The 14,536-nt window shown below is 36.4% G+C and overlaps 1 protein-coding gene across 12 annotated transcripts in view; it reads left to right on the top strand.

Annotated features, from left to right (window-relative positions):
* Positions 1-14,536, top strand: part of KCNIP4 (potassium voltage-gated channel interacting protein 4) — a 453,265-nt gene that overhangs the window by 397,848 nt on the left and 40,881 nt on the right. For all 12 annotated transcript variants that reach the window (XM_063335350.1, XM_063335356.1, XM_063335357.1 and 9 more), the window contains one exon: positions 4,177-4,301. In XM_063335350.1, coding sequence (XP_063191420.1) covers positions 4,177-4,301 — 125 coding nt within the window. The remainder of the gene's footprint in view (positions 1-4,176; positions 4,302-14,536) is intronic.

Genomic DNA, 14,536 nt, shown 5'->3' with positions numbered 1-14,536 from the left:
CTTCACTGTTTTTCATATGCTCCTCTATAGAGAAGACTGTGATGCTTGCTTTCCTTTCTAACTAATTGAGATCTCAAAGACGAAAAGCACTAAAGATGTGGATGCACAGTGACTTTTTCATGGTGGCTTCAGCTGATGTGTTTTACTTGAAAATAGGGAGGTTTGAAAATGTCACGTACTGTCATGACACCTGCTGGTAATTCATTATGGAGAATTCGCTTTCAGCTACATGCCCTAAGTAACATAGCGTTAGACTATAAAAGGAATCATAGAATCATGGAATCACAGAAAGGTTTGAATTGAAAGAGACTTTTAAAGATCATCTAGTCCAACGCCCCTGCCATGGGCACGTTTCACTAGATCAGGTTGCTCAAAGCCCCATCCAGCCTGGCCTTGCACAGTTCCAATGATGGGGTATCAAATAGAGAAAGGAAACAGAATGGAAGATATAAAAGGTTTGATCTGTTGGTTTGAAGTTGGTTGGAGAGCAACACATCCTTATTCCTTTCACACTTCTATGCGAGCTTTTTGTCTGCATAGGTAAAAAAAAATATTTAGAGTTGATCTTAATAACCTTCAATGTGGAAAAACTTGTATTTTCTTGATGAAAGTGTTTTATAAACTGAAAGAGAAGTCAAAACTTGCATTAAATATTTCACATTTGAGAATCAAGTAGTAAAGATGCATTCAGCATTTTTCTCTGTACGCTCATCAATAATAGAATGCTATATTAAGTAAGAATTTTATATTAAATGAAAATATTATATTAAATAAGAATATCATTGTAGACACCCATTGTTATTATCCCATTTTGACATAATCTGCTATTTGATTCCTGCTAGCATGAAAGAAGCAACATTGTAGCGTACTAGGAGCGAAGCCAGCACTACCTACAATAGTAACCACATGATGTGAATTTCTTAGAAATTTTAATGGGCATATTTTTAGAACAAGTAATTTGTTGAAATATACGCAGCCTGAATTTGCACTTCTGTCCGTAACTTCTATCGATATGTGCAGAAAAAGCTTACTTGAATAAATAAAATCTTATTCCAGCATTCCCATTCAACAAAGCACATCAAAGAATGCTTTTTCTTATTTGTGTGCTTTAATCTAGTAAACCTAAACTTAAATCCATTCTTCCTTAGCTAAATTTTTAAATGCATGTGCTGAACTACACTCAGGAATGATTTTGGAAAATAAAAGAAAATAAAAATTTCCAAATAATTATTTGGAAAATAAATAAAAGTTATTAAACAGATAGGGGAGATATAATTTGGGGTTTTTGCAGGCAAATGCCTGTGCACAATTTTTACAGATAAGAATTAAGCCCTAATTTTGGACATGTTTCTCCAACTGCCAGTATTTGAAAAGTATGTCTGCTTTTTGCATTACTTTTACCATTTTGTTCTTTAATGAATATTTAAAGGTTCAAAGCATAGCTCCTGTGGCAAATACAGTAAAAAAATGTCCTTACTGTTTAGCTGGAATAAAATCAGTAGTAATATTTTGTTTAATATATTAATGATTGAATGAACTTTTTTGTGGTTTTCAGTTGACATATGTTAGCCTTTTATGGGGGAAAAAAAAAACCCCTTAAATTTCTTAGACTGGAGAAACTAGAGAACTGAAATAACTAATTTTTCATTAAGGCCATAGTAATCATTAATGTTTAGAAATAGATATATTTTCACACATTTTTAAAAGTATAATTTTTTTTTTCCAGCCTGGATAATGCTAAATGTAAGTGTGAAGAAAAAAATTAAAAACCTGCAAGTGACTCATGAATGCTATAGTATTTTAATCATTAAAGTTGTCACATTATGAGGAACTTTATGGTGATCTTATTTTGGGATTATTTATATCTATAGAAACTACAGAAATAGAGCGTGAGAAGACATACACTGAAACTTTTCATTAACTGAAAGACAACATAAGCACACTGCAGTCTTCTACATTCTCACCAAATCATTAAAACACAATGAAAATGTTTATTACTAAGGATATACCAAATATTGTGCTCAGAATCACATTGTCTGGCTTTTATCTCTATCCTCACATTTATTACGTGTATTCATTTAGCTTCTAGAACAGCTTGTAGATGTCTCTCTAGGTAGCCAGATGTTTCACAAATGGATGCTTAGAGAGCTCATTTCCAGTTAAGTCCCTTTCTGTCTAAACAATAGCCCATTTAAAACCCATATAACTCCTGGCATATAAAACACAAGTGACTTTTCAGCAATATCTATTCTCAGGTTGACTATTTTGTCAATTTAGTGTAAGCACCTAGTGTTGACTTGCAGTTCACAACAAAACATTCAGCTGCATATCTACAGCATAACATTGTCAGAGGGACTTTAGCAATTATATAAAGAATAGAAAAGATAAATCTCTTAAAACATGATGGAATGGTTTTAAAAACCTTGAAAAATAAACTCTGGATGTTCTTATGCAGAATTAGAATGGGACTCAAGAACTCAACACCTAATTCAAGGAACTAGATTAGGAAGCCATCTTCTTAAATCTGGACCAGCTTTATTCCAGTTTCAAGACTTCCCCTTTGCACCTCCGCATGTCAGAAACTGTTCTTTTTAAGAAGAGAACTGAAATGTTCTTATAATCCTGTGAGTTCAGATACTGACCCTTTCAAACTATTATCAAACATCAACATAATAATGTCAATGTAAAGTTGTGGCAGTTGGGTTTTTTGTCAATAGCATTTAGATTGCAAGTTTTCACAAATATGGTAGTGGTCTATGAGCCATCTGAGATAACCTATAAAGAAAAAAATGAAAGAGAAAAGCGTTATAGCTTGTCCATAAGCCAACACACAATGGACATTCTGAGATAAGACTATGGGTGACACTGAAACCATCTTCCTGAGATGAGAGACAAGAGCAACATCTCTTTGACAGGAGAAAAGACAAGGCCTTTTTTTTTTGTGTGAAGATTTATTTTGTGAAGATTTATTCAAATAGTTTGTATATTTTGATTATATCTATTTAAAGGTTGTTCATCATATAGCTGCACTATATCTCTTGATGCCAGATTTCTCCCAAGCAGCTGAAAGTTACTATTACTGCATTGTAGCAGAACAAAAATATGTGAAGATGTAAGCATAATACGATTTTAATGGAGTGTTCTAATACTCTGCTCTTACGAAAACTGAACTGAATGAAACTTTATTTTAAGAATGCAGATCCCACACTCTGATGAAATAAAATATATATCTTCAGCATTGTAAACATTATGTGTGTTTGTTTTCTTTCAAATTACATTTCTATAGTTGGTATAAATCTTAAGCCAGGATGAGGCAGTGATTTGATTAAATTAGCCTGGAGTACTACATAAACTATGTTTAATGCTGCTAGTACTTAAAAACAGATGCACACATTCATATTTTTGATTAGGTATACAGCTGGCACCCCATATAAAAAATTCATACTGTAAGTTTCTTTAGCTGCTTTATTTGAACTTTCACATTTAAAAATCTACCTGGAAAAAAATGCATTGCTATATCACATTATTTTAGGGATGGACTCAGCTGTAAGCCTTGAATGTGTATATCCACACTCTTATTCACCTAATTATGAGGTCACTAAAATACTCATGTTCCCCACTTACGCTGCTCACCGTGAATAATCATGTTACCCTGAGGGATTTGTTGTATGGCACTCAAAGTAAGGTGTACTGTTGAATATGCAGCATAAATCTCACACTTTCCAAAGCACAACTTCTTGGTAAAAGGAGGACACTGAGAATCTCAGACTGTTACAGTGAATTCACATCCAGTAACTAATCAAGGGAAAATTTCTGGTATTCTGGAGTCACTGAAGTTTTATAAAATCTGTCATAGAAACAGAAAGTCATTCTGAATGTGTCATGCATGCCCTTGCAGAATGTTGGCTTTGCAGTTTATTGCTATTTGTACTGATGTGATAACATCCAGACTGCTGGATCATCACTGCTGTTCCACGTTCAGTGCAGCTACTGAAGCAGACAGATACCCTTTCCCTATGAGTTCAAAAGGAACATGCCATTTGCCTTTAAAGCTGCAAAAGCTGTTTTTTAAAAGGATGTTATTTAACTTACTTTCTTTTTTTCTGCAAGGGTTAGATATTTCTATATCCTATGTTTCTTGGTGAGCTTTACTTCTCTGTCTCTTGTATTCTGCAGACACTGTAGAAGATGAAATGGAAATGGCCACAGTACGACATAGACCTGAAGCTCTTGAACTGCTGGAAGCACAGAGCAAATTCACAAAGAAGGAACTTCAGATCTTATATAGAGGTTTCAAGAATGTAAGCACTTCCTTTTTTAATTTATCATCTATTTACAGGATAGGCCACTGCAATTCCAGCATTATAAGAATGACTGGCAATGAAGCTCGTGGGATTCAGTAGCTAAATACTGCATGTCTGGTCAGGTGAGGAAGCAGTCATTCTGCAACAACTGGGCTGTTTAATGACCAAAAGATGCAGACAAATTACAAAGCATCCAGAAGAGAATAATTATAACTTAGTACAGTAGGACTTTGTTCAAGGACAGATTGAAAATTGTATTGGAGTTGTTTGTTGAAAGATGAAATAATGGGAGAGAACGTAAGTCCTGGAGAATTTGGTCAGTGAGAAGAAAGATTTTGATTTTTGCGTTCACAATAGCTATCACAAGAAGTAACTGGCACAGATTGCACTAGAGGAATTTTTCATCAGGTGGACAGCAGTAGATGACTTCTTCAGTCCTTCCTAGCTCCTCCAGTATATACACTTGTCAGATCCCTTTACTGGGAGTCATTATTTGTGATTTTTTTTTGCTGATATATGTACTCTATTGGCAATGTTTAGAGTTGGCAGGGATCCCCACGTGCATGAGTGCAGTCTGCCTCTTTTTCTAGTGTGTAGTTGATATTATATGCCACTAACATTGGATAGAAAATGCTTGATATTAAAAAAAACTTGAATAATAGCAATTGCTTGTAAATCATGAGTGTCTAATGTTAATCTAGGTACTCAGTTGTGAGTAGTGCAACTATGCAGGTGATAAGTCTCCTGCTGAGCTGGAGGTAAAGATAAATTTAATTACATTTATCACCTTTTATTTAGCTTTTGTTTCACCCTTACAAAAGGGCCTTCTTCTTGCCCTTAGCATTTACCACTCAAGTGATATTGTGTAACAAAGTATAATAATGCTAAAAGCACAATGAAGATCAGCTATGGAATCAGAGAGAATATTTTCAATAGCTTGTACAAAAAGACATCTTACATCTTGCAGAATTCGTAGATATCATGTATTTTGTCATGAAAGCAAGCCATGCAAATGGATATTTTAGAACTACATTATTATTGAAAGCCTACAATGCTACGAAGTAAAATAGAGTCACTTAATGTGTCCTGTCAATATATCATCCTTAGTTCCAGAAGGTATATAATCTTGGCATGTTAGTGATTAGCAGTGATTGCTCTTAAAAGCTCTTCATTTCCTCAGGGTACCAGAGAACATTCCCCTGCTAATGACAGTATTCCCTAAGTATTGCGAATCGTGAACTAATGTCCCTAATTATCTAAGGCAAAAAGGTACAAAGTATAGTGGATAACATAAGCCTTCTGTCTGTTTCTCTAAGAATAATTATTTTTAGAGTATCAGAGATTAAGGACCTTGATGATTCTCTGCATAAAATGAGGTATGGAAAAAGAGAATAGGTTATAAGAAAGTCTTTTAATTGATTATAGCTTTACCATTTTTCAAAAAGAGGAATTCCAGCTCTTCATATGCTTTTGTGTTCTAAGATATAAGTTCTACTTACATCAAAGGAGTGTCAGTGGTAATACATTGTAATAAATCTTTATTCAGGTGTTTCATTTCCTTATAAGGACATGATAATTCAAGACGTGTTTATAAGTATCTTCGACTATTTAGAGCTAATGATCGTGAGCTTCAGGGGTTTTTTTATGTTTAATATAATTGCAAAATTATCAATTACTTTCCAAAATGCTGTAAAGCATGCCTAGCACTGGTGACTGTTATAAAAATAAATCAGTTTAAAGCCGTAGTCTTTAGCCCAAGCATTAGGCTTCAGAAATGAAGGATTTTAATAAGTTCAGTTGAGTTGGGATTTGTTTTGTTTCTTGTATTTATCAGTTTCTACTGTGAAATGCTCTACAGCTCTATGAGCAGCATGGCTGTGTGGATCAGTTCATCTTTCCTGTCACATGTCTAGCTTTTAACAAATACAGTTTGAGCGGCTTTGGAGGGTACTGATGCAGGATGGCATTAAAGGGCCTCCCATGGTCTGCGCTCAGCTGGTCTCCCCCTGACAGTGCTCAATCATCCACTTCTGTCTGCCACAGGCCACCTCCCTTCTCGCTCCCCTTCTTTCTGATGCAGCTCAACATTCTCCTGCCAATTTCTCCACCCCTGTGTGCTTCGTGTGTGTGCTTCATGCACCAATATATATACTGGGGGCCATCCAGCTGGGAAGCAGCTTTAGAGAAAAGGACCTGGGATTCCCAGGGGACATGAAGTTGAACGTAAGCCAGCAATGTGCCCTGTGACAATGGCGGAAAGTGATATCCTGGGCTGCATTAGGCAAAGTATTGCCAGCAAGCAAGGGAGGTGATTCTTCCCCTCTACTCAGCACTGGTGAGGCCACACCTGGAGTGCTGTGTCCAGTTCTGGGCTCCCCAGTACAGGAGAGACATGGGCATACTGGAGAAAGTCCAATGAAGAGTCAAAAAAGATGACTAAAGGGACTGGACCATCTCTCCTATGAGGAAAGGCTGAGAGAGCTCAAACCAATCAGCTTGGAAAAGAGAAGGCTCTGGGGAGACCTTAATGCAGCCTTTCAGTACTTAATTAAGAAAGATGAGGACCAACTCAGAGATTAAGGACCTGTTGCAGGGCCTGTTGCCGTAGGAAAGGGGTAATGACTTTAAGCTAAAAGAGGGAAGATTCAGACTAGATACAAGGAAGAATTTTTTTATGATGAGGGTGGTTAAACAGTGGCACAGGTTGCCCAGAGAGGTGGAAGATGCCCCATCCCTGGAAACATTCCAGGTCAGGTTGGACAGGGCTCTGAGCAACCTGGTCGAGTTGAAGATGCCCCTGCTCATTGTAGGCGGGGTTGGACCTTTAAAGGTCCCTTCTGACCCAAACTATTGTATGATTCCATAATTCTATGAAAACTTGTACAGATCTTATCTCTGTGCTTTATGCTTTTCACCTGATGTTTGCTTCTTTTACTATCTCTTCAACAGTTTAACTATATAAAGCGAGATATGTTAAGGCATGAATTTAAGGTGCAGTAGCTCTGCTGCTATTATACTCCTATTAGACTAAATTTACAACGTCCCACACCATCAACCTTGCACTGTGCACGGGCAGGAGCTCAAAAGAGCTGTAGTACAGACTGTTGTACTAAAGGCAATATAGCTGGTATCAGCTGGCATAGTCACTACATGTGATCTGGTTAATCCATCAGAATTATGCCCTATATGTGGATTTTAGCTGTATTTGTATCACCAATGAACTATAGAAAAACTATTGCTATGTGATCCCTTGATATTTGGAATCAACATGCAGTAGTTAAGCTAGTTCAACCATATCAGTTAAACTAGTTACTGCTAGTCTAGGAGTGAATGTTGGTTTCAGGCACCATTTTGCCATCTATAAATCCACAGATTGCCTATTACTTTATAGAAGGAACAGACAGCAACTCTATCCTTATATAGAGCCTAAAAAAAATGCAAGATTTTCAATACTTAAACTGTAATACTACCAGAAGATATAGTATCTGTACTACTGCAAATATTAATAAACTTAATGAAGACAAAACTTTAAGCTTTAGGCAGGACGAGATTCCATACCTACTATGGTGATAGTAGATATAAGTTCAAAACTGACATTTCTTTCTGAAGAACTTGGGTATCTCTATATTATAATAATTCCTGAGGTGTGTCAGAAAGCAATGAGTAAGCAAAGTGGAATTTATTTCTATATATTTTCAACAACATTTCTGTTATGCACATTTTTCCCTCTCTCATTATGCAAGTGTGGTAGGAAGAATAGGTCCCAGACATGATAAAGAAAAAACAATTGATGAAACAGAAGAAAAGCAGTACTCAGCCCCTTTACCTCAGTATCCTGTTTTCAAGAATGAACAGATAAGGGAAAGAATATAACAATAAGGTGAATTTAGTGATAGTTCCCCTAACATACTGTTCTCTCATCTTGCACTCTGCTACTGAAATACTTCCTGTGCTGAAAGTTGTAACTGTGTCTTTGTATTTTACATACTTTAGCCAAAGTTTCTTCCATAAACTGTGATAATTATTTTTTTAATCTACCAGGGTATTTTGACATCTGCAACATAATGTGGGAAATTACCTCCATACCTAGTTATGCCTTCTGTGAAAAAGAATTCATTTCTGTGTCAAACTTGCTGCATTTTATTTTAATAAGATATCTATAGTATTTCTGCTATGAGAAAATGAGTAACCATTACCATTACTTTTCCAAGATATTCACAGTTTTACACAGTTCCTACTTAGTCCCTTCTTTTCCTAACTGAAAAGGTTTTGTCTATATAATCTCAGTCCCGCCAGATGATTTCCCTGAATCCTGTCTAGTTCTAGGATGTCTGTTCTGAGATAGGGATGACCAGAACTTCTCACAGTTTACGTCCAGTTATTTATTATTTATGACTTCAAATTACTTACGTGTAGTTCTGACGGACTTCAAATGAGAAAGAAGCAAGTACTCCTGTATTGCTGTAGTGTTTTTGATTACAAAGGTTGATTTATTTTGTGGTTTTTGCTTATACAAAAATAAGAAGGTAAACCTTTAAAGATATTTTCATCAATGTGATTTTCCAGCGTAGGCAAGTTACACGCCAAATCCAGCAAAAAGTAATTCAAGCAGAATGATCATAGGGTCTCAGGTAGCATTGCTGTGTGTATGTACACACCTGAAAGTTTCAAGAGAGTCTCAGATCACACTGTAGTATAGCTGATACTCTAGGAAACAAGAAGTAGGGGATAACTGCAGGAAAGGCCCAAAGAGTATTGAAATGCCTATCTTGGCAATGGCTGTTTTGGTAGTAGTCAAGGTCAACATTTAAAATACAAGAGGAGGTACAGTAAAGCAAACATAAGGAGGAGGGGCAAGTACCTTCAGATGACCTAACAGCTATTACAAGGAAAAGCACCAAGGCAGAACTTATGCCTATATTCAGTAATTCAGTCATTTTAAAGCTTCTATACTATCCTTGACAAATGAGCTTAACGGAAGTCATAAGTCCTCCCCAGGCTCAAATGGTTGTCCCCAGCACTCTGGTTTTACAGTGTTCCTGTGCTCTTCTTGATGAATTGTTGCTCAGCTGCCATCACAGTGGGACCTCTCCATTTTGTATTTGGCTTCCTGTCATCCCATTTCTTGTAAATTGAAATTGTGATTGCTGCAGTCATTAACCTTTCAAACCAATGGCTCTGTGGCAGGCCTAGTACAAGTGGTACTTCACAATAAATTGCACAGACTATCAAGCATGCACTCAACATGTGGTCTTTCTTTCTCTTTTGTCCATTGATAGGTCTCTCACAGTTTTAAAAATGTCCCTGAGCTATGGCGCATTTCCATTTTTAAAATACTTAGATAATGCTTTTGCTGCACAAAAGATGCTCCGGTGCTAAACCTAAATGTTAATGTTCTTTTAATTTTGGTTGATTATTCTCATCAAAAATTCTGTCAAACTCTGTGTTGGGAAACTGCTAGACTTTCCCTGAAAACTGAAAGGATTTTTGATGAACATTGATCTTACCCAGCTGTATATCAGAGAAAGTGTAAATTGAAGTCATGCATGCATAAAAATGTCCCTGGATACATTCTGTAGCTTTAAATAGGCAGCTCCATACTTGTGACACTTATTGGGAAAACAACATTTCTAAGATACCTTTCTTCCCTATTGCTGTTAGCAAATGAGACAAACAATGACAGTAAGATAATAACCCTGATAATGTTGCAGCTCAAAGATAGGTTCCCCCATCACACTACCCATCCATGTAAGAATACGTTTGTGCATAACTCAAACTATGCTAATTTATTCAAAGATTTTTCCATTTCAATTATGGTTTGATGGAAGCATTGTATTACTCTATGTTGCCTTTGTGAGTCTCACAGAAAGTTTAATGAAAGCTCGTTTTATAGGTTATAAAGTTCATTTATTGATTGTCTAGAGAATTTGAGTTTTGCATGATAAAATACAACTATTCTCATTGTCATTTTCTGGAAAATTCCTTCCTTTTGTTTGTTCTTCTGTTAATCTCTTACAGAAAGTGAGGAGAAAGTGCTTGTTTTATCTAATTAAGTATATTTCCAATCTAATGAGTAGGAAATAAAACCATACAGCTCGTGTCATGTGAGTTTATCTGTCTAAGGTATATCTACCTACCCAACTATAAGAAAATTCATAGGATATTTTTGATTTTTTGGGTGACTAAATGACCTCCAGAGGTCTCTTCCAGTGAAGAGTTCCATCAGTTTGTGATCTCAACTTCCCACATTCAGATCAGACAAGTAATTTAATAAACAAGACTAGCTAATAGTTTGAAACTAATTGCTGTTTCTGTGTTGTGTACATCATCCCAATCCCCTCCAAACCTCAATACACTTACAGTGTGAATTTTCACATTCTTAGCTGTAAAATGTGTCCAGAAATAAATGAAATCTGCATAAATACTTACTGTGGAAATTCAGGTTGTTGTTTGATATAGCTTTGCGTCTAGGTAATGTTGGCACTCTGACACTAAAAAAGAATTTGCTATCACTGAGGCATAGAATCTTATGTCATCATTAGCATTAGCTGACAAGGAAGTCAAATTCAAAGTTTTGATGCTGATCTTCAAACATTGGTTCTAGACCTCGTATGATAAGCGCTCATATTATGTACTTAAACCTCTCTAAAATTATCTGTGCTAGGCCCAGTGGTATGGTCTATAAAAATTAAAGTCGGTTTATTCAGAGGTAGAGCCTATGAACTGCAATTAAGAAAGCCTTCAGGATGACAAGGAAGCCACTTAAATATATTTATTTGAATTTATGTCCCTCTCCAAAGCTTGTGGGTCTAAATATTAGCCACCTTCATGAGCTACACTGATCTGCTGAGAATAGGTGCATGAAAGAACAAGGTAGCTTTATCCACATTTGTTTAACAGCATGGTAGTTAGAGCGTTTTCCCATTTAATAGGAGTATTAAAAAGTGAAAGACAAATTATAAATTTGATAAAAGAAATCAGGACTTTGAAGAGTAAAAATGAGTTGGTGCACTGAATAAAAATAATTTTCACTGTATAAATAATTTCTCTCCCCCTGCAAATTTTTGTTTAATGATGAAGGTGAAGGTTAGGTATAGCTACCGTGCATTTTGCTGTATGTGCACTAACTTGTGCAAAACCTGAAACACCTCAATGTAATTTTCAGGGTTCTGAAGTTAAAGTTTTCAGACTGGTTTAACTTTTCTTATACATTTGTATCTATGATGTTCTAGGAACACTGAATGTATTTGTTTTGGTCACTGTAATTGGAAATTACTTGTTAAGAAAGGAAGTATGAGAAATGTATATCTGCCCTGCACATGGATGGCTTTTACAGCTATTCTGTTTGCCCAGCCTCTGATTTATGATACATACAGATGCATAGTTCTGTCTTTCACTTCTGTCTTTCAAATATAGTTTCTAAAATAATCAATGTCTTGATTATAATGTATTTAGTACAAATGGAAATTGTGTCCCCTTGCATTATATTTGTCAAACAATAAAAGCTGACAAGGGACATAAGCATTTGACTAGAAAAGAGGTTAAAAAAATGGGTGATGCAAAGAGTTTGAATACCAAACAGAGATTTTCAAAGTCCATTCCATTTTCCTTGCTTCCTCACTTAACCTTTTCCACCTGTTCTAAAGCATGACAAGGGGAAAAGACAACATAATCCTCTTAGTTTACGTCTCTGGAACACCGTGGATTATGAACAGAAGGTTTCATACTACGAGAAATAACACTTTGGCTTGGATCAGCTACATCTGAGTCGTCAGTTTCCCCTGTCTCACAGAGTTGATAGAATGTCTTCAGTTCATTGTGATCCCATTCAGTTCTACACTGAATCCATGTGGGTTTGTTGTAATGAATAATTGCCGATTCAAGATTAATACAGGTCAGAAGAGAAAGAAAACACCAAAAGTGAGCATGACAGACCGTGGCACTAGTGCAAGCACGCGTCGGTCCTCCAAAGCTTGTTCTTGCAGATGAAGTGGCTCAGAACTTAAATATGTTTTTCACCCTCCCCCACAGAGTCCTAGGACAGCAAGGAAGATTTCGTTTGACCAGCAGTCAGTGCAGTTGCTTTTCCCTCAAGATTTGAGGAGTGTCTGTAGAAGTCCTTGGGTTACACAGCATGTAATCTTAGCAAGAGTGGGATCTTTCCAGATGCAGACTTTCTTTCTGACCAAACAGAAAAGAGGAGAGCCTGGAAGAAAAATGTAGGTCAGTTAAAGGTTCCCACCTAGCTCTCCTGGCTAACGTGAAACACCATGAAAACCGTTTGACCTATATCCCTCTGTGACTCTGAATATCAAACAAGGGATGAGTTGCTCTACTGGGTAACGGGGCATGAAAAATGCCCACTGTGCTGAAAGTTTTTAGAGAGGTTCTGACCCCTCTGCACAAACAGTGTATGAACTTGTGTATGAACAGTGTATGAACAGTGTTGTGGGCATGAAGAGGATATATACACAAAGCACCACCAGCAACTTGTCTTTTTAAATAGATGCAGTGATGACACCTCAACAGGTTGTGCCTCATGCATATAAACTTGTTAAATTTGCAGCGCAGAAATGCCAATAAAATAGGGAAAAAAAAAAGTTATTAATCTTACTAGAAAATAGGATACTAATAATTCAGACTGAAAATTAACATCTCCCCATGTTAGAAAACTCCTGTGACTTGCTTAGCCTTAATAAACTAAACAGTAGACAACTGCATAATGAAACTCCAAGCAAGTAAACCTAGAAGCTGGGTATCATGTCTGCTGTCAAGAGACAGATTTCTGAACTCATCTTTTTCTGTCTAGAGAGTTTCTGAAGACATGTATAATGCACATAGCTCAAACCTCCATTTTTTAAAATAGAGTTATTATTTACTAGTTGTGCTTCAGATCAATTGTTTTCTCAATTTTAGATGACTGAAGAAAAACTTTAAAAAAACCCCAACCTTGCCAAGGCAGAATTTTGTTATTATGTTTCAAAAGCACTGGCGTTCGTTTACTAGGGGCTTAGAGGGAACTTTTCCATATTTCAAACAAGGCTATGTAAAAATCTTTTAACAAACTGAGCAATAAATAATGCTTAAATTCATTATATAGTTCCTTCAGGAGTTAGTCAAGAAACTTGAAGCTTTTCAAATATAAGAGTAAAAATAATTTGGAGTTATAGTTTGACAGACCTGGCGTATAGTTGTCAGTTGTCACAAATTTACAGACCTTAATGTGTTCAGTGGCGATAGTCATTTCAATTAGTCTCACAGTTGCTGGCAGAGATTGAAATCTTCTTTTTGAAAATTAATAATGAACTCAGTCCCTACACTTCTATTCATCTCCTGACTTACTGCTGTTCATGGAGATACTTCACGTCGTGTTCACTAGGGAAAACCTGTCATCTAGCATACCAAGGACTGTCTTCATAATAGTGATTGCTTACTTCTGAATTGTCTCTGAAAGATGTAGATGCCAAGTCGCTAATTAAGCAGCATATAAGAAGACCGTGATTTTAAGCACTCAGTATCAGTAATAGTGCAGAGTACCAAGTACCTCTAAAGTTCTTCTTTATGCTAAAAAAAGTCAGTGTTACATTTTGGTGGAATTGTATTGCTCTGTGTGCTTGTCTGCCCTTCCTGTCTGAAATTGGCAGTGCCCTGTCCTGTGCTCTGGTGTGCTCTCAGTGTGCCATCGGTCATGCCAGGCTGACACTTGATGCACGGTAAATACCTTCTGCTCTGCTAACCAACTGCTCAGTGTAACTCATCTGCTGCTAGAGCTGTTTTCTACCACAGAGCTTTCATGTGTGTCAGTATGTGATATCTGAGGAGTATAAATGTTAATGTACTAGAATATGAGCAGCAAAATATCTCCTGCAGCTCACTGCAGCTACTTTTTGCTGCAATTGGACTAAGCATTACAAAGCTTGGTACGTGAATTATGTGAAATTGTTGGATTTTTGTTTCTGGGTAATCACTAACATTAGAGAAGTAAAATTTGGTGCCATGCACCATTGATGAGGTTGTAAATTAAAAATGCAGTGAGTAGACACCTCTTATTCTCCTTTCTCCTACCTGTCCCCTTTTCTTCACAAGGTGAGATGAATACTAATTGTAACTGCTATAAACATTGGACGTTACAACACACAGCTTAGCATAAAATGTTTTAATGAGCTAATTCATCATTTGAGAAAACCGTGTTCAAAAAATACTTCTACTTGGATTTCTTACTACCGGTTTTC

The sequence above is a fragment of the Chroicocephalus ridibundus genome, chromosome 5 (genome assembly GCF_963924245.1).
Source record: "Chroicocephalus ridibundus chromosome 5, bChrRid1.1, whole genome shotgun sequence".
Taxonomy (NCBI): Eukaryota; Metazoa; Chordata; class Aves; order Charadriiformes; family Laridae; genus Chroicocephalus; species Chroicocephalus ridibundus.
This window is presented reverse-complemented; position numbering and strand designations above follow the sequence as displayed.